The 21,129-nt window shown below is 41.0% G+C and overlaps 1 protein-coding gene across 1 annotated transcript in view; it reads right to left on the bottom strand.

Annotated features, from left to right (window-relative positions):
• The window catches only part of LOC129696648 (ATPase family AAA domain-containing protein 2-like), a 51,943-nt gene that overhangs the window by 24,129 nt on the left and 6,685 nt on the right, over nucleotides 1–21,129 (bottom strand). The window contains 10 exon segments of the mRNA XM_055634736.1: nucleotides 1,179–1,353; nucleotides 6,268–6,383; nucleotides 9,001–9,109; nucleotides 10,583–10,693; nucleotides 12,203–12,311; nucleotides 14,309–14,419; nucleotides 15,065–15,158; nucleotides 15,645–15,750; nucleotides 15,850–15,988; nucleotides 16,999–17,036. Of these exon segments, the coding sequence (XP_055490711.1) occupies nucleotides 1,179–1,353; nucleotides 6,268–6,383; nucleotides 9,001–9,109; nucleotides 10,583–10,693; nucleotides 12,203–12,311; nucleotides 14,309–14,419; nucleotides 15,065–15,158; nucleotides 15,645–15,750; nucleotides 15,850–15,988; nucleotides 16,999–17,036 (1,108 nt within the window).

The raw sequence follows: 21,129 nt of genomic DNA on the forward strand, positions 1-21,129 counted from the left end.
TGGCCCCTGGTTCTGGACTCACCCAACATTGGGAACATTTTTCCGGCATCTAGCTTGTCCAGTCCTTTTATAATTTTATGTTTCTATAAGATACCCCCTCATCCTTCTAAACTCCAGTGAATACAAGCCTAGTCTTTTCAATCTTTCCTCATATGACAGTCCGCCATCCCAGGGATCAATCTCGTGAACCTACGCTGCACTGCTTCAATCACAAGGATGTCCTTCCTCAAATTAGGAGACCAAAACTGTACACAATACTCCAGATGTGGTCTCACCAGAGCCCTATACAACTGCAGAAGAACCTCTTTACTCCTATGCTGAAATCCTCTTGTTATGAAGGCCAACATTCCATTAGCTTTCTTCACTGCCTGCTGTATCTGCACGCCAACTTTCAGTGACCGGTGTACAAGGACACCCAGGTCTCGCTGTACCCCCCCTTACCTAACCTAACCCCATTGAGATAATAATCTGCCCCCTTTTTTTTGCCGCCAAAGTGGATAACCTCACATTTATCTATATTATACTGCACCTGCCACGCATCTGCCCACCATCAGTAGATAGAAGGTAGAAAAGTGCAGCATGAAAACAAACCTTTGTGCTCACAATGTCTGTGCTGAACATGATGCAAAGATAATGTAATCTAATCTGCCTGCACAGGTTCCATATTCCTCCAATCCCTGAACAGTATTATTACAAAATAAAAATGAGCCTATTCAGCCTTTTAACTCCTCTGCCATTCAACAAGGTTGTGGTCAATCTTTAACGTCAATATAATTTTCGTGCACAAACACCAAATCCCTTAATATGCATGTATACTTCTGCTACCCTTCTTGATTCGTCTTCCAATCCAATTCCTTATTTTGAAATTGTAACCCCCCAAATCCCTGGTTCTGGTTCTAGGCATTAAAGATTTTAAAAAGTAATTTGATCGAGTGAATTAGTGAAGATGACGGGATCAGGACACAAGTCTCAGCTTTCAGGATGACAAATGACAATATTGTTTAAACCACAAGTCCGAAAACCAGATCCAAATAGATTTCACATAAATAATTCTTAATTGTGCATAAACAGTCCCCTATTCACCGCTTAATGAGCTAGTTAGTGAGTCAATTTCTGCATTTTCTTTTTGTACACTTGATGTTCAAAAATTAATGTGAAGAATCGAACATTCTAATTACCTGATCAAAAAGTAACCGAAGTTGTCGTTCAGATTCCCCAACCCATTTACTGAGGCAGTCTGCACCTTTTCGCATGAAGAAGGACACTCGTTGATCTCCTTGACTGCACTCATTAGCCAAGGCTCTGGCAACAAGGGTTTTCCCAGTCCCAGGAGGACCATAGAATAAGCAGCCTCTAAACACAGAAACAGAATATTTTGACAGTTTTTTCTTTAATGTGAATAACTCCAACTAGCCATACTAACCATTAGAAAGATGTAGTGAAAGATTAAAAAAAAATTCCATAGATTTTCTTCCAATATTACGATTGCTGCACTGGTTATTCTTTACGCCCATACATGTTTGTATACACAAATATCATATTAATTAATTTATAAATGTACGATTCTGACTAAGGAGGAAACAGTTGCATTCCAAAACAAAGACTTAAACAGTAACAAACCAAGGGCTTTTAATTTATGCTTCGTGGCTTAAAAGCAAGGCTCTCACTTAACTTTTTATCTCGGTTTCCAGCCAGGCAACCTAGGCAGCATTAAGTTGCCAAATGACGGTTTAGGTGGTCATTTAAGACGGCTTGCATGACGCGTGTGATAATGTGCTTGGACGAAGTGCGTAGTTACCAATCGGAATTATGCTCAATGAAGCATTCACATATTATTTCTGCTTCAAATAAAGTCACAAACTAAACATATTCACCAATCAAGACATGATATATACCATAATGACATGCAGCAAAATTATAATACAGTATATACAGTATCTCAATGCTTTTTACACATTACTATGAATGCAGTTTCTATTATTTCTTTCCATTGCCAAACAAAAATGTGGTTGGATTATTCAGCCTATGGTCAACCTCAGTGAGACCAAGCGCAGGCTTGGCGATCGCTTCGCACAACACCTACCCTCAGTTCGCAATAACCAACCTGATCTCCCGGTGGCTCAGCAATTCAACCCCCTCCCATTCCGAAACCGACCTGGGCCTCCTCCATGGCCAGAGTGAGGCCCACCGTAAATTGGAGGAGCAGCACCTCATATTTTGTTTGGACAGTTTACACCCCAGCTGTATGAACATCGACTTCTGCAATTTCAGGCAGTCCCTGCTTTCTCCTCTCCTCCCCAGCTCCCCCTGAGCCTCCCTCCATGGCCAGAGTGAGGCCCATCACAAATTGGAGGAACAGCACCTCATATTTCGCTTGGGTAGTTTACACCCCAGAGGTATGAACATTGGCTTCTCCAATTACAGGTAGTCCTTCCTTTCTCCCTCCTCTTCCTTTCTTTTCCCCTCCCCCTCCCCACCCCTCGCAGACATCAGTCTGAACAAGGGTCTCGACCCAAAACGTCGCCTGTTCCTTTGCTCCATAGATGCTGCCTCACCTGCTGATTTTCTCAAACTGTGTCTACCGACGGGATCCAACCACTGGCCACATCGTCCCATCTCCTCCCGTCAGATTTCAGCAGAGACCGTTCCCTCCGTAACTCCCTGGTCAATTTGTTTCTTCCCACCCAAACCACCCCCTCTTCTGGCACTTTCCCTTGCAACAGCAGGAAATGCTACACCTGTCGCTTTACCTCCCCCTTGACTCCATTCAAGGACCCAAGCAGTCTTTCCAGGTGCGGCAGAGGTTCACCTGCACCTCCTCCAACCTCATTTATTGCATCCGCTGTTCTGGGTGTCAGCTGATCTACATCGGTGAGACCAAGCGTAGGTTTGGCGATTGCCCAACACCTCCGCTCGGATCGCAATAACCAACCTGATCTCCCGGTGGCTCAGCACTTCAACTCCCCCTCCCATTCAGAATCTAACCGTTCTGTCCTGAGCCTCCTACATGGCCAGAGTGAAGCCCACCGTAAATTGGAGGAGCAGCACCTCATATTTCATTTGGGCAGTTTACACCCCAAGCTGTATGAACATTGACTTCTCCAATTTCAGGCAGTCCTGCTTTCTCCTCTCCATCCCAGCTCTCCCTCAGCCCACTGTCTCAGCACCCCCACCCCCCCCCAACATAATTCCGAAGAAGGGTCTCGACTCGAAACATCGCCTATTTCCTTCGCTCCAGAAATGCTGCCTCACCCGCTGAGTTTCTCCAGCAATTTTGTCTACCCATTCACACAAGTTCTGTTATCCCACTTTCCACACCCACTGCCTACACATTAGGGGCAATTTTACAGTATACAATTTAACCTACAAAGCCAATGCGTCTTTGGGATGTGGGAGGAAACCCACACGCTTGCAGGGACAATGTGCAAATTCAACAGACAGTGCCCGAGGCAGGATCGAACACAGATCTCTGGCGTGAGGCAGCAAGTCCACCAGCTGTGCCACTATATTTTGTTATCCAACACTAAAAAATTATACGTTGATAACTTTGGTTACTAAAAAAAAAAGAAACTATCCATTTTCAGTCTTAAATCTCTAAGTGACGCTATGTCCCCCTTTACAGCTACTGTATATTTTAATTCAGTTCAAGACTATGGGGCAGTACATTGGCCATAATGTTCCTGCCTAAAAGTGCCAGAGAACCGGAATTGATCCTGAATATGGGTGCTGTCTGTATGGAGTTTGCTCCTTTTCCCTTTGATCGTATTGGTTTGTTCGGAGTGCTCTTGTTTCCTTCCACATTCCAAAGGTGTGCAGGAACCTTTTACAGACCCAAACCAAAATGTAATATTTTCCTTTTGGCCAGAGATTATGTCTGACCTGTTCAGTTACTCCAGCTTTTTGTGTCTATCTTCAGTTTTTCTCGTTTACAACATTGTTTACAGAGTGCTATGTTTACATATTCTGTTGTGTTGCTGCAAGGATTTCATTGTTCTAACTGGGACATGAGAGAATAAAACACTCTTGACTCACTAATGAGGGGATTAGAACTAGTGTACGGTGATCAGTGGTCGGCATGAACTCAGTGGGCCGAAGGGCCTGTTTCCACGCTGTATCTTTAAATTAAACTAAAAACACTAAAACCAGAGGAAATCTAAAGAAGGGTCTCTACCCGAAACGTCATCCAATTTATTCAATCCAGAGATGCTGGCTGCTCCATGGAGTTCCCCCGCACAATTAAAGCATGGAATAGTCTTCACCCTAACTATGGAATAGTTACCCAACCAGACGCACCTAAATTTAAGGTAGCTCTTTTTTTCCCCCAAGAACCCTTTTTTGCTTAAGTCCAAGTCAAGAGTCCAGAGAGTTTTATTGTCACGTGTCCCAGATAGGACAATGAATTTCTTGCTTGCTGCAGCACAACAGAATGCATACATAATACAGAACAGGAGATAAAAGTTTAGTGTGTCTATATACCACAGACCATATATATAGACAATAAACAAACATATAAAGTGCAATAGGCTGTTATTTTTCAGAGTTTGGAGTTGGGAGGTGGAGGGTCCACTCCAGTTTAAATTCCATTTGGAATATTTTTGGAAGACCAGGAAACCAAGAAGCAAGAGCTACTCCAGCTCCAGGGAGTGATTCGGCGTTAGCTTTCAGCGGTCACGGCGAGGCGGCAACCAGACAGTCATGGCGGCCAGATCTCCCACAATGCAAAGGGAGGGAGAAAGTGCCCGGCGCTGACCAGTTGCCGTGGCAGTGCGCACGTGCAGGGGGAGGATGTGCAGGCCGTTGCTGTGCGCATGTGCAACGCTGCCGGCCGTGCCGGCAGATGAGGAGCGGGCGGAGAGCGGAGAACCGGCGGCCCGGACACGGATACAGATGGTGGGCGTGGGCGGGGGCGGAGACGGAGTGTGACAGAGAGAGGGGCCCGCTCAGAGTTGATCGGGAGGTGTCCCGGGTGCTTGCCAAGCCGGGCAAAATGGCAAGACTTTTAGGTTGCCCGGTGGGACTTTAGGTCGCCATTAGCACCCGGGCAACTGTTAATATCGAGCCCTGAAAAGGACCATACCCACAGAAGCACACACTTACTCAATAAACTTCAGTCCATCTAAAATTGACTCCATTACTTGAGCTGAATGATCTGCTTCATTATAAGTCTAAGAGCAGGTATCTCCTTCATGGTTCCTCATTTTTCTCTCCCCTTTTATTCTGTATCACATGCACCATCAACCCTTCCGATTCATTTTTATTATTAACCAATGCACAGGGGATAATTTATAGTAACCTATTAAACATCTTTAGTATATGGGAACAAACCAGAACACCTGGGAGAAACACTGCCTCAGAGATAACACTATACAAACAGCACCCGGGTCTGCCACAACATTACTAATTGCTGTGCTACCATATCACCTGCTAATCTCATTCACCTGTTGGCCCCATCTTTGCCACCCTACACTGACAAATTCAGATTTTAATTTCTTGTAACAAATTTCTCCATAGCTTAACAGCTCATTTCAAACCTTCCTCAGCTCTACAATTCTCTAAGATGTCTCAGTTCTTCCAATTATAGCATTTTGCACATTAAGTCTTGACCCATCAAGGACCTCTGCACTGGATCTCCATTTGTAAACCTCTCTCACTTTCCTTTAAAAAAAAGGCTGTTTACAACCCAACACATTGTCAAGATTTAGATTAACTATTCAAATATCAAACACAACTCAGTATAACATTTTGTTTTGGGATGCCTTTACAATCGAAGTGTACAAACGAGCTATAAAAGCACATTGTTATTAAAGTGCAATAGCTTAAGTATCAATGATACAGCACAGACTTCAGTAAATGACAAATCTTAATTGCAACACGCAGTGAAATCACATACAAGAGAAACTCTCGCAAGTCCAAAACAGAACGTGAAAATATAAAACTGGGGAAAATTTTCTATATTCACAACCAAATGAATCATCTCATTTCCAAAATGACAAGCACATTACAATGACAACTTACAGCAAATCCGTGACAATCCATAAACAGTACAAATGGGAAGATCGGGTTAGCGTTAAATAAGACACCTTATTAGATTTTAAATGCAGTAGAAACCCAGGTGTGCAGTTTACAGATTAGCAAAGATAGGCATGCACAGCAAGATCTCAGGCCAGATAATTAAAAAAAATATTTGCATTCTAACATATTTTAATCTGCAATGGAACCACAGAAAAAAAAATCAATAATTTAGATTGATTAGTGACTTTTCTCTACCTTGGAGGCTGAATCTTAAACCTCTCAAAGACTTCAGGATAAAGTAATGGAAAAACCACCATCTCCTTCAGTGCAGCAATATGGTTTGTAAGTCCACCCACACTATTGAAACGAACCTAAATGAGAAAAATGTTTTAAAAACAGTATGTTTCCAAGTTATATCTACATGCTTTTTCCCCACAAAAAATCACTTTGGCATCAAGGGCAAAGCCGCAATTTATTGCGCATGTCTGCCTTGAGCATGAAGCTGTTTTTGAACAATTTATAGGCTTTGGTGCAACAACCTTATGAATCTCATCACACTACATGCTTCAGGATTCATATACAAGCCTGAACAAACATGCTAGGTTTTTACCATCACATTGTTTAAAACAGACACTTCAATTCCATGTTTATTTCATGAACTAAACTTGAATTTGTAATCTTCAGAATAATCAGTAATGATTCCAAATCACTAGTTTAGGCATATAGATTAATAATTCACTATATTGCACTATCCAATCTCTCAAAAATCATTTTAAACAATAAACAAAATTCAGGGATGCTTATTTATTCATATTTCACACATTTATGTTCTACAGTTAGTAAATAGTATGCTTGTTTACTTTCAGCAGCTTTGCACTGCCAAATTAATAAGCAAATTTTACATAGATCTTTAGCAAGCTTTTCTAACTACATCATTCTGTGCATTGGATCTTTGTCTAACCTATGCATATTGATCCATCCATCACTTTTATTAGTCTAGTTAAACACTGATGTTTTTGATCTTATCCATTAAACCTCCCTTTACAGAACCAACTATACTTTAAATCAAAGGCCATTTTAAATGCAAAAATATGAAGGCCCCCCATTAGAGTGTTAACTAGAACTCATAACATACATTTACATTGCTTCAATTTTGTAAACATAGCTAACCTTGGTACAAATGTTCAAAAACTATTCACCATGAGAAAGGCAACTGTTTTTATTCTGAAAAACAAATCTTCTTTCATAGAGTGACACAGTGTGGAAACAGATGGCCCAACTTGCCCACATCGGCCAACATGTCCCAGCTGCACTAGTCCCACCTTGCCAGCATTTGGTCCATCTGCCTCCAAGCCCGTCCTAGCCATGTACCCATCTCACCGTTTCTTATATATAGGCTAGTCCCTGCCTCAACTACCTCCTCTGGCAGCTTGTTCCATACACCAACCACCCGTTGTGAGAAAAAGTTACCCCTCAGACTATTAAATATTTTCCCCTTCACCTTAAACCTATGTATTCTAGTCCTCGATTCCCCACTCTGGTCAAGGGACTGTGCATCTACCCGATCTGTTCCCCTCATGATCTTATCCACTTCTATAAGATCACCCCTCATCCTCATGCACTCCAAGGAATAGTCCCAGCCTACTCAATACCTCTGCCTATAGCTCAGACCCTCCAGTCCTGGCAACATCCTCGTAAATCCACTCAGGCATGACAAATTCAGGATTCGGCCATTTTGCAACCAAAACAAGTTCAAGATGAAGCAACCAGAGTTGCTGATGACTGTAAATTGCACAAAGACAACCTGAGCATCTCAGCTTTTAACTCAGCTCTATACAATGTCAATTCTCAGCCAGAGCACTGACAAAAGATTGCAATAAGCCTCGTTGTCAGATAGGGAGCCATTTGACGAAAGGACATGTGGGCAAAAGGCAAAACAAAGTCACCAAGGCAACTCTTCGAAAATTCTTCTGGAGAAGGAAAATATGTAGTTGTGGAGTAAATTGGAACATTTAAAATTTGACTAAACCTACTGCAAACTCTAAAGCAAAAAGTTGGATAGGCATATGGATGAGAAGGGAATGGAGGGTTATGGTATGAGTGCAGGCAGGTGGGACTAAGGGAAAAAAAGTTGTTCGGCACGGACTTGTAGGGCCGAGATGGCCTGTTTCCGTGCTGTAATTGTTATATGGTTATATGTTATATGGTTAAAAAGCACATGAGAAATCAATAGTGTAAAAAATGATATTTTATCCACATTATTGCTTTAAATATTTTTTTTTAATCCTGTTATCTAGGAGGAACGGTCCCACAAATGGACTAATCTACTGTGACAGTAAACCTTTTCTGGATTAGCAGGCAGGATGCTTAAAGTTATCCCTCAGCTCTGAAATTAGAAATCTTTTTCCTGCAACTCATACCTTGTTGTTTTGTTGGTGGCCAGTGAAAAGATAATTTGATGAAGTTTAACAACTCAACCTGGATTCATCCTGACTGAAAAAAAGTTTAAATTTAAAGCCCGTATCTTTCTAATCTACAATATCGGGCAAATGTCACCAAGGAAAATGCAGATTTATGTGAAATTCAAACAAATTTGAACTGAGATCACCATCTCGTCTGTTCAAGAGTGGACACTGGAGGCAAGTGATGAAAACCAGATAAAAATGAAGCACAGGCGAACAGCTTGCTTGAATGATTAGAGGATACATCTTCATCAACTAAGCTTGGAGGCAACTGTGAGAAACCTTGGCAAAAGTTTAACAATGCAAGTCTTTCCAAGACAAGATTAGTTATGCTTGTTGCTACAGCGCAAATCAAAGAGAACCAGAAAAAAGTAGATTAATAGTAAATGCAACGATAATATAGCAATTACAAATCCTTTAAATATTGCCAAATTAAATGCTTTAATGCTATCTACTCCATATCCTTGATATAACAGTTGATGGGGTAAACAATGAAAACCATAAACCCCAAACTCCCTTAACTTACAGAAGTGTCAATTTGCATTGGATCCACATCTGCCAGGCTAGCACCTATTTTCATCCGATCTTTGTGAATTCCTTTCATGTCATCTTTCCTAATGTTCAGTGGGAGACATCTAGAAATGTACAATGGTAGGATTGTAAAAAAAAAGCTTGTTTCCATATTTGTATGTGTGCAGGAAACAATTTAAACAGATTAACTTAAAAGGTGAAATTAGTCAAGTTTGCAAAATAGCGAATGATAAAATCGCCAAGAATCTGGAAAAGTAACAAAAGGAAGCTTGCCCAAAACATGCACTTAACCTTTCTAGTCAGCACAAATTATTCCTACATCAGTGACTAAATGGAATATTCCTTCTACTTTACATTTTGCAATAAAAGCCCTATCTGTATAAATATGAACAAATATTAGAAATATTCCATGAAGGTAGAAACTTCCAGAAATGATTAAGATTACAGTAAATTTATTCCTTGGTTCCTGTATATCTGATCTGTTTGAATAACTGCAAAATAAAGATTTTTACTGTACCTCAGTACATGTACAATAATAAATCTAAACCCAAGTTTCCAGATCTCATCTGGCATGCTGAGTGTTTTAGTAGCTCCTCTTGCCTCTTCATAATAGCCTTTCTCAATTTCATTTTCACGGCCCCCGCAAACTATTTTTAAATTATTTTTTCCCCCTCAACTACAACTTCATCTGTCCTTTGCTCTTTACTCCTCAATCCAGCTAGTTCTGGACAGATGTGCTTGGTTCTGTTCAGGAACATCATTCCCATCCACTATTTACAACAAATTTTCCTAAACAATTTAAAATGATGAGTAATGTTAACCCCTTGTCTTCAGTGACTGATAATCCAAATCCACACACCCATGCAGCTCCCACAGAAACTAATACCTTCTTCCAACTCAAGCATCTCCATTGGTTTCACACTAACGTTTAAATGGCTTCCTCTGCTGTAGATCTCTGAATATTGTCCCGGATTCTTTACTGCCAGCAAGACTGATTTATATTCAAAAACAATGCCCTACAGTTATGATGCAAATCTCTTCTGAAAATAATGCAAATGACATCATAAAGCTCAATACCTCACCTTTTGTTCTACTTTTTTCCAATATTAGCCCAAAACATTCTAACACAAAGAATGACATTACAGAATTAAAATATGGTCGCCATGAACAAAAGCAGACCACGTTCCATAGGTAATATCACATCACAATGGTAATGTTATTTTTTATTATTGCGCCTTAAACCTGTTACTGCAGAGGATTCATATATTAATAAAATGAAAGAGCCAGCAACATGGTTTGGTTAGTTGAGCTTAGTTGAACCATCCTTATTGATCAAACATTCGCACGCGTTCTATTTTATCTCACTTTATCATCCACTCTACACAAGAGGGGCAATTTTACCGAGGCCAATTAACATACAAATATAGATGAGAACGATTTCAGCAAAAGGTTTATTTTTCCTCCACAAAACCAACAAATGACATAGGTTATTAAAAAAATCTCTGTAAGACATGCCTTGAGATTTAAGAATAGTTACTTTAAATTAGTTTCATATACTTCCATAACAAATGACATACCTCAAAGGTGCTCTGTTCCTCGTATTGTTTCTTCGTCTCTCAAAGTGCCCCTCTTCCTCATCAGAAGATGAAGAGGAGGTTGAATCACTACTATGTATTGCATGTCTTCGTCTTCAAATAAAAACATATATAGTATTTGCTTGAAAGCTGCACATATCATCAACATATCACCCATAGCTACTCAAACAGCACCTCCAAAACCAACACCTATCACTTAGGTCAAAGGCAGCAGTTATATTGGAATGTCTTCCATCTTTACGTCTTATGCTATCAAACTTGGACTCTTTCTCGCACCCAAGTGTATGTATTTCCTAATGCCAAGTAGTGCAGCAAGATGAAGGCTGTGGCTCACACCTTTTCAAAGGCAATGAATGTTTGCCCTACCAACAATACTCCGAAAAAGTAACACTTAAATAAAGCTCATTTCCTTTTATCTTTTATTGATCAAGCCAGTTAAAAAACAATTTTATTAACAATCTTAAGAATAAGCCATTTAGAACAGAGATGAGGAAAAACGTTTTCACACAGTTGTGAATCTGTGGAATTCTCTGCCTCAGAAGGCAGTGAAGGCCAATTCTCTGGAGGCTTTCAAGAGTCTTAAAGATAGGGATATGGTCTGAAGGGATATGGGGAGAAAGCCGAAATGGGGTGCTAATTGTGGATAATCAGTCATGATCACAGTGAATGGCTGTGCTGGCTCGAAGGGTCAAATGGCCTACCCCTGCACCTATTGTCTATTTTCCTCTGAAACTACAGGACAAATCATAACTATATCTATGCCTCAGAATCATGCTGAAGCCAATACAGATTTCCCATTGCTAATAAACGAGTTAAATTTATTAAACAATTTTAATGCCAGATTCTTCATAGCAGGTTTAATGAACCCTTACATTTTACAGGGTGCTACCAGTTGCTGTGGATGAGACTGTCTCTCTCCCCAGTAAAGATGCAGTAAATTAACAGCAAAGTACACTTGTTTTAGTGAACAAACAAGCTCAAAGCTACGAGTCATTCATTACTGTTGCCAAATGACAGAATGTAGATACTCATGTTTTCCCTTAGTCATTTTTAATATCTTCCTCCAAAAATTTATCCTTGATAAACACTGAAAATGTTCACAGTTCTATATTTAAAACAGTGTCTAAACGTTTTCCAACCTTCGCTGCAGGGTATAAAGTGTTTGTTAAGCGACAAACTCCATTAATAAGAAAAGAAGTAATTCAGCGGGACAGGCAGCAACTCTGAAGAACATGAATTGGTGATGTTTCAAGATGCTGCCTAACCTGCTGAGTTACTTCAACACTGTCTTTTTTTTGGAAACCAGCATGAGCAGTTCCTCGTGTTTACATTTATAAGACCCCTCTTTGTTGCAACGACTCATTAAGCGAATGTTTTGTTAACTGCGAAGAACCATTATTAAAACTTTCCTACTTTATACAAAATAAGTCATTAGCATTTTTTGACAGTATGTATAGCATCAGAACACCACACAAAAAATATAATGGCAGGGTATTTGTTCAGAATGAAGCAAATTACAAGAAAAACATTTAGACAACGTTGATTACAAAGACATTAGCCACAGTTAAACTTTTATTCGCAACAAGATTACAAACAACAAACCTGATTATTTTTCTTTTGCAGTAAGGACTACGAGAGCCTGAAGCACCAAATCGATACCCTACAGGTGAAGATGGGCCATGATAAAAGATAGTTCGTTTTCTTTCAGGTTCTAGTACAAAGATCAGAAAAAAAAAACTTTTCAGTGATCTCTGCAAGTCCATAAAGGCATACATTATGCATTATGTTTCTAGATGAGAACTTGCATTGCCTAGGCTTGAAGTGCTGGGAGATTACATCAATATGGAAGGAGTGCCTACGAGCCCACACGGACAAGTAGGGCCGAATTTCACATTTCCTGCTAAACAATTCTATGGCTTTATGAGGGATTGATTTATACTGCCAAGTACATTGCAGTTGCCAACTCAGAAATACGATAACACAGAAACAAAGAAAATAGGTGCAGGAGTAGGCCATTCAGCCCTTCAAGCCAGCACCGCCATTCAATATGATAATGGCTGATCGTCGAAAATCAGTACCCCATTCCTGCTTTCCCCCCCATATCCCCTGATTCAGTTAGCCAAAAGAATTAAATCTAACTCACTCTTGAAAACATCCAGTGAATTGGTCTCCACTGCCTTCTGTGGCAGAGAATTCCACAGATTCACAATTCTCTGGAGGAAAATGTTTTTCCTCATATCAGGTCTAAATGGCCTACCCCATATTCTTATACTGTGACCCCCGGTTCTGGACTCCCCAACATGGGGAACATTTTTCCTGCATCTAGCCTGTCCAATCCCTTAAGAATTGTATATGTTCCTTTTAAGATACCCTCTCATCCTTCTAAATTCCAATGAATACAAGCCCAGTCGATACATTATTTCATCACATGTCAGTCCCGCCACGGGGGAACTAACCTGGTGAATTTACTCTGCACCCTCAATAGCAAGAATGTCTTTCCTCAATTTAGGAGACAAAAACTGCACACAATACTTCTGGTATGGTCCCACCAGGACCTCCTTGCTCCCATACTCAAATCCTCTCGCTATGAAGGCCAATATGCCATTTGCTTTCTCCATTGCCTACTGTACCTGAAGGCTTACTATCAGTGACTGATGTACAAGGACACCCAGGTCTCATTGCACCTCCCCCTTTACTAATTTGACACCATTCAAATAATAATCTGCCTTCTTGTTCTTGTCGCCAAAGTGACCACCTCACATTTATCCACATGATACTGCATCTGCCTACTCACCCAACCTATCCATGCGTCTGCCCACTCACCCAACCTATCCATGCGTCTGCCTCCATGCACTCTTATAGCACCCTCTTCGCAGATCACACTACCACCCAGCTTTATGTCACCCTCAAACTTGGAGATTTTACATTTAATTCCTTTGTCTAAATCGTTATATTGTAAATATTTGGGGTCCCAGCACTGAGCCTTGCGACACCTCATTAGTCACTGCCTCCATTCTGAAAAGGACCAATTAATTCCTTCTCTTTGCTTCCCGTCTGACAACCAGTTCTCTATCCATGTCAATACACTACCCCCAATACCATATGCTCTATTTTTGCACACTAATCTCATGTGGGACCTTGTCAAAGGTTTTTTTTAAGCCCAGATACACCACATCCACTGGCTCTCCCTTATCCATTCTACTTGTTAAGAATAAGGAGCAAGCCATTTAGAATGGAGACGAAGAAACACTTTCTCACAAAGAGTGGTGAGTCTGTGGAATTTGCTGCCTCAGAGGGCAGTGGAGGCAGGTTCTCTGGATGCTTTCAAGAGAGAGCTAGATAGGGCTCTTAGAAATAGCGGAGTCAGGGGATAAGGCAGGAACGGGGTACTGATTGGGGATGATCAGCCATGATCACATTGAATGGCAGCGCTGGCTCGAAGGGCCGAATGGCCTACCCCTGCACCTATTGTCACATCCTCAAGAAAAATCCAGATTAGTCAAGCATGATTTCCCCATCACAAATCCATGCTGACTTTGACCGATCCTGTCACTGCTTTCCAAATGAAATAAAGACCAGAAAGGAGGAAGCCAATACAAAACCGCTTATTGAAAGTGTGAATACATTCCCAAGGGATAGAAGAAAAAAAAAAGTTAAGCTTAAAAAAGAGACATGTATTGGATCACATCAGATGGAGAGCAGATATACCTGGAGTTTGGCATTTCACAACAGCTTTCCTTTGGCGCAAATAGTAACGCTTGGTAGTGTCCTCCTCACCATCCTCATCTTCTCTATCTTCAGCTTCCTCTTCAGTTAAATCTATGGTTAAAGATTGAGAAGTAACTTTTTTTTTTTTAAAGCAGGAATTTGCTAATACTTTCACAAACTTCTATTTGCATTGTGCATTTAATGCCATGGAATACTCATGGAAGACAGTTCAAAAGAGATAAACAAAGTTTAAACAAGCCAAGAAAGAGCACACAACCAGGCAGGTGACTGAAGATTTGGTTAACAAGTGTCACCAAAGAAAAACAAAGGCAGCCAGACTTGAATGAAAATTCCAAATCTTCGTATTCAGGCAACACAAGGAATAATTGCCAGCAGCTGGGAGATTAAATTTAATGATGAATTAAGGGAGCACATACTTAAAATTGTGGTAGAACTGGGAAAGAGGAAGCAGCATGTAGCAGATTGTAAAATAAGGATTAAATATTTTTATTTTCTTATTTTTTAAAGAAATGCATTGCTTAAACAAGAAGCAGTGTAGCTCAATAAACAAAGTGGCGATGGGGAAAGGGACATCACAAGTTGGGGCACAAAATATATGGAATACAAAGAGCATGCTCAACTGCAAAACACGAGTTAGACTACAAATAGTGAACAGCATTAAGTTCTAAACACAAAGATATTACGCAACCTGCAAACATGAAATTGTTTATGCATAATTAAACTAGAGTTCCTTACCACCGCTCGCATCTTCATGATCCTCAGTAGTTTCTTCATCTATTGTTTGCGTTGTTCTTTTCTTTTTCACACACGAAAACACGTCTAGATTTTCCTTTAGGAATGGAAAAGGACAGCATCAATACCGCACCACCTCTCCATACAAAAGAGCTTTACCCCATTTGATAACCTCAAGTGTTTTATCTTGGTGAGAACAGCTGTTTTGATAATAGTCAATGTAAAAGAAAAACATGCATTTCTCTAGTACTTTTCACAACACTTTTAGAACTGTCCAAAGTATTTTTGAGCCAATGAAATGCCTCCGAGTTGTAGGTCCCATTGTAGGTAATGATGCAACTAATTTGTGCATAGCAAGCTCTGAAAAACAGCAATGTGACCAAATGATCTGATTTATGATGTAGTTCACAGGATAATTATTGCCAGAGCACTGGGATGACACCCCGGCCATTCTCCAACACAGTTCTGCGTGAACCTGTACTCAGAAGATGGACAGCACACCATTTAAAGCTCATCAGCAGTAAAGCTTTGCCTCAGTGCCTCACAGGACTGAAATTATGCATTGCACAAGGTATTAACATACCACTTCTTCTGTATCATTGAGTACTCGCAAATTCTCCAATTTTCTCATTCTTTGACGTCGCAGCTTCTTCATGTCATCCATTTTCTGCAAAACTGCTTCAGCAGTGCTGGTCATCAAATGTTTGGAAAGAAGAGGAAAACAAAGTTTCTGGTAATGAATTGTTAATGGTTACAAATTAAGCAAAAGAAAAATTATTTGCTCTTACTTTGTGATCAGTTTATCAAAGAGCACAGATTGGTTTTTGTAGCGATTTCTTCGGAGCCGACAACTGCGTCGCACTTCCGTATCAGTGCCCCCTTCCTCTTGCACACCATCTACTTCCATTTCAGACCTGTTACACTTGACTGGTCGTGTGATGGGAGCCATGGTTATTGGAAAGAATACAATGCATGACCATTACGTTATAGTCAAACTCAACACATTTAATCTATACTCGATTTACAGGATCACCTTTGGTGCAAAGCACAAGCATAACAATGCACCAACAAAGTCAGCAGAAGGGTAACTGAAAAACAGTCACGGAGGAGGCCTAGGACAGAAAAGTCGGATTCGGAATAGGAGGGGGAGTTGAAGTGCTGAGCCACCGGGAGATCAGGTTGGTTATTGTGAACCGAGCGGAGGTGTTGGGCGAAGCGATCACCAAGCCTACGCTTGGTCTCACCGATGTAAAGCAGCTGGCATCCAGAGCAGCAGATGCAATAGTTGAGGTTGGAGGAGGTGCAGGTGAATGTTTGGGTCCTTGAATGGAGTCGGGGGGGGGGGGGGGGGAAAAAGGTAAAGTGACAAGTGTAGCATTCCCTGCAGTTGCAAGGGAAAGTGCCAGGAGAAGGGGTGGTTTGGGTGGGAAGGGACGAATTGACCAGGGAGTTACGGAGGGAGCAGTCTCTGCGGAAAGCAGACAGCGGAGGAGATGGGAAGATGTGGCCAGTGGTGGGATCCCGTTGGAGGTGCCGAAAACGTTGGAGGATTATTTGTTCTATGTGACGGCTGGTAGAGTAGAAGGCGAGGGCAAGGGGGGCTCTGCCCTTGTTACGAGTTTTGCATCCCAGCGGTATGAAAATTGACTTTTCTAATTTCATGAAAGAGATAAGCAAAAAAAGCATCAAAACATTTTCTCAAGGGAAATTCTCGTAAAACCATGGACGGAGGATGAGAAAAACAGTAACACTCTATGATATAGATATAGGGTTGTGTAGACTTGGAAGACAGGCTAAAATTAAAAATGGCAAGGAATGCATGTAAAAAAGACCAGCAACTAACAAAATGGGAATTATAGAATTAGAGAATAGGCTTATAAATAAAAAGTTAGAAAATGGAAGAATGGGACCTATTATGGACAAAATTGGGAACTTACCTTTATCGCTCCTTTTTGTTTTTAGTCTTACTGATTGCCTGCAAAAAAAGAGAGCTTGTAAGCACTCAAACACGTAAGAGAACGTATTTCAGAAGGGGCAAGACAAAGGACCAGATGATGTCTAGCCCAGCTCACCACTTGGAATCACCCGTGATTCCCATATTTGTACAGTCCAGGGATGAAGTGAGTTGACAAATTCAGTCCCTCCAAATCAAGCAAATACGATACAATAGAACTTCATTCATCCCAGTTGGGAAATTGGTCTCACAGTTGAATGGTCAACCACAATCAACAATAGCCAGCAGAATTTAAAAAAAAAACATTAGGGAGACACATGGAGCTGCAGATGCTGGAATCTTAAGAGTGATAAAATAGAGACCAATAAAAGAAAAGAAATAGATAATTTGAAGCAAGCAATCTAGTTATTTGAGCCCCGTTTCCTATTCAAGAAGATCATGAATGACCCTCTACCTCAACTCTAATTTCCCACAAGAAGCATATCCTTTTTGTTTTGAGGGAAGATGCCCAAAGCTATTGAGGTCTCTCCACAGTCCTATATAATTGCAGTAAGACATCTTTATTTCTGTACTCAAATCCTTTCAATGAAGAGTACATGCCATTTAACTTTCTAATTTATTCCTACACCTGCATGCAGAATTTCAGTGATGTGTACGAAAGCACATTCCCTTTCAACATCAGTATTTTCCAACCTCTCACCAAAAATATTCTGCCCATGTTTTGAGGATGACCTAATTTCTACAATATATTCTACCTCACCCACTCGCTTTTAATGTCTATTATTTTATCCTAATTTCAATCCCATTAGGTTTACATCATCGGCAAACAATGAAATATATTTGGGACACCCAAATCATTGAGACAAATTGCAAATAGATGGTGTCCAAGTAGCGATCCTTGTGGTACTCCACTACGGGAGTGACATAGTAAACATAAACATAGAAAATAGGTGCAGGAGACGACCATTCGGCCCTTCGAGCCAGCACCGCCGTTCACTGTGATCATGGCTGATCGTAACAACCCGATGAAGACATGTTCATTTCTACTCATTGCTTTAAACCCTGTTAACCAATTTCCAATGCATGCCAGTATATTATATCAACAATTTGGATGAGAATGTTTAAGGCATGATTAGCAAGTTTGCAGATGACACTAAAATATGTGGTAGAATAGACAGTGAAGATGGTTATCATGAATTACAGCAGGATGTTGATCAGCTGGACAAATGGGCTGAAGAATGGCGAATGGAGTTTCCAGACCATATGATAGAACTTTATTTATCCCAGGGTGGAAATTGATTTGCCAACAATCATAAAAGCACTAAATACATGAAACTAAAGTGACAAGTGGAAAGGAACGGGGTTGTGCAAAGAATGTGGGAGGGGGTGGGGGGTGGGGTGAAGGGAGTCAGTCTCAGTCTACCCCACGACAGAAGGAGAAGAGTTGTAGTTTGATAGCCACAGGGAAGAAGGATCTCCTGTGGCGTTCTGTCCTGCATCTTGGTGGAACAAGTCTGTTGCTAAAGGTATTCCACATTGAGGAGCATCCTCCCCGCCAAGCCAATCTCCCATAAATCCAACTCCGCCCACAAGGCGGTGCCTTCCTTCCCGATCTTACTGCAGACGTTGAAGGAGCGGTACCGTCTCAAAAAGTACAGCTGGCTTTGACCCTTCTTGTACAGGGCCTCAGCTCTGCCATTCAGATAAGTGTGAAATATTGTATTTTTGAAAGTCAAACTTGGGCAAGGCCTTCACAGTGAACAGTAGGATCCCGAGGAGTGTTGTAGAATGGAGAAATCTAGGAGTACAAGGACACAGTTCCCTAAATGTGGTGCCAGATGCATATGGTAATGAAGGCAGCTTTTGGCATGTTGACCTCAGTCAGGGAATTATGTATGCAAGGTGGTACATTATGTTACAGTTGCACAAGACTGTACTTGCAGTATTATCATCAGTTCTAGTCACCTCGCTATAGGAAAGCATTAGTAGAATAGATATGGATAATGCACCATTTTCTTCCCCCCAGGATAGGGGAATTAAGAATTTGAGTGCATAGATTTAAAATGGGGAAAAACATCTAATAGGAATCAGAGGGCCAACTTTATCACACAGGTGGTGTCTATAAGGAACGAGCTGCCAGAGGAATTGGCTGAAATAGATACAATCACAACATTTAAAAGACATTTGGACAGTTGGATCAGAAAGGTTTAGATCTAGCTTAGACGGGGCACCATGGTCGGAATGAACGAGTTGTACCAAAAGGCCCGTTGCTGTGCTGTACGTTTCGATTGCTCCCAATTTCACATTCTCCAAACATGTCTTCCCACATGACAGCCTATCAATAGGCTTGTAAAAATCGAAATACATCACATTAACTGGTTTATCCATTCTGGTTCAGTCAAAAGGTCAATAGTTCCTTATCTTCTCTTTGCCAGCCTTCAATCTCTTGTAACTGCTATTGAATCTATAGTTTGTTGAAAAGTAAATTGCACCAATACCCATTTACAAAAATGCAATGGTGCGCTCTAGTGGCAGAAAGAGCATTCAATGTAGACAATCCTATTTGAAACACACTGGTACCAAGCCTAGAGTCCCAATCATTTCAATGTTCTGAATTTTTCCAACTGAACAATCACGCATAATTTTTTGGTTGTTTAAAGCATCTCACAGGCTACACAATGCTCGATCAGAAACCTGGTGCAAACCCAGCAATGAATAGTTCTAGAGCTCAGTGTGGTTAGTCGAGTCAAGAATGTTTGATTGTCATATGCTCCAGGAAGAAACATTGATACATTTAAGAAACAAGAAACTTTGCAGCTATACAAATGCATTAACATAATACGACAAATGTACAATAAACAATAAAATATTAGCACTATTAGGTAACCAGACCATGATAGCACAATCTATCAAGGTCCATAGTAGATTGATGATTCAATTTAATTGGCATTGTCAGTGTTAGAGACAACGAAATGCATTCTTATCAGATGTCAGATCTGTGTCAGATTGCTGAGATAAGGCTGTGGTTAGGACTGTGCAGTGCAGGTCAAAAGCCTGATGGTTGATAGGAAGAAATTATTTATTGCACCAAGAGTCAATGATTCGCAGGCTCCTAAGCCTTCTTCCCGATAGTAGCAGTGAGATAAGAGCATGGCCAGGGTGGTATGCAGCTTTGATAATTGTAACTGCCTTCCCAAGGCAGAGCTTCCTGTAGATCCCTTCAAAGATGGGGAGATCAATACCCATGCCCACCACTTTCTGCAACCTTCTTTGGTCTTGGACATTACTGAATGCAAACAGGCATTAGGCTTTCTCCTGTGCATCTGCAGAAGTCCGAGAGAGTATTTGTCAACCTGCCGATTCTGCCTAAATTTCTGAAGTAGAGAAGTAGGCCTAAGGGCTGGTGTTGAACAGGCCAAGACAAGCGGTGCAGCCAGTCACTGAGAATTGAGGATCAAGGCAGCATTCTGGTTCTTCAGCTTATATAACTCTAGAAATCCCAAGACAGCAGCAGAGCCAAACAAGGAGAAGGGGAAAATGGTAGTTTCCATCACATCTAAGAGTGGTAATGCGAGGGCCAGGGCAGTCTTGTAACACATTGAGTGGGTGTTCCGATAATGGCCCACTCTGAAGACAAAGATCCAGCCTTCAGGCATACAACCTCAGTCTTGAGCAACTGTACCACTTGCCTTGGCCCCCTTTAACACCAGCCTTTCACAAGCAGCCTCTTCACCCCAAGTCATGATGCAATGCATTGCTATATATGCACGAGATACTTGGCATGGCAACTCGTAGCAAGTGAGAGAATAATAATTCCACACTGGTCAGTATTCCAGCACAGCAGGAAGGGCAAGAGTTGTATCAGGTACCGGCCATTGGAGTGATGTCTGTCTGTCTCTCCATTTATTATGGATAACTACTTTTTGCACTGATCCCACAAATGTCCACATTTCTGGGGTGCATATATTGTTTTAAGCAAGTACCAGAGTATACAAGAAGAAATGTGAAGCATACATTTCAGAGGGTGACCTGCAAGAATAGAGATTGCTCACTAAATAGGTTCAGTTCTAGACCATTTCCAAAAGATTTGGTCTCCATTTATCGACATTACAAG

This window comes from Leucoraja erinacea, chromosome 4 (genome assembly GCF_028641065.1).
Source record: "Leucoraja erinacea ecotype New England chromosome 4, Leri_hhj_1, whole genome shotgun sequence".
In the NCBI taxonomy this organism is placed as follows: domain Eukaryota; kingdom Metazoa; phylum Chordata; class Chondrichthyes; order Rajiformes; family Rajidae; genus Leucoraja; species Leucoraja erinaceus.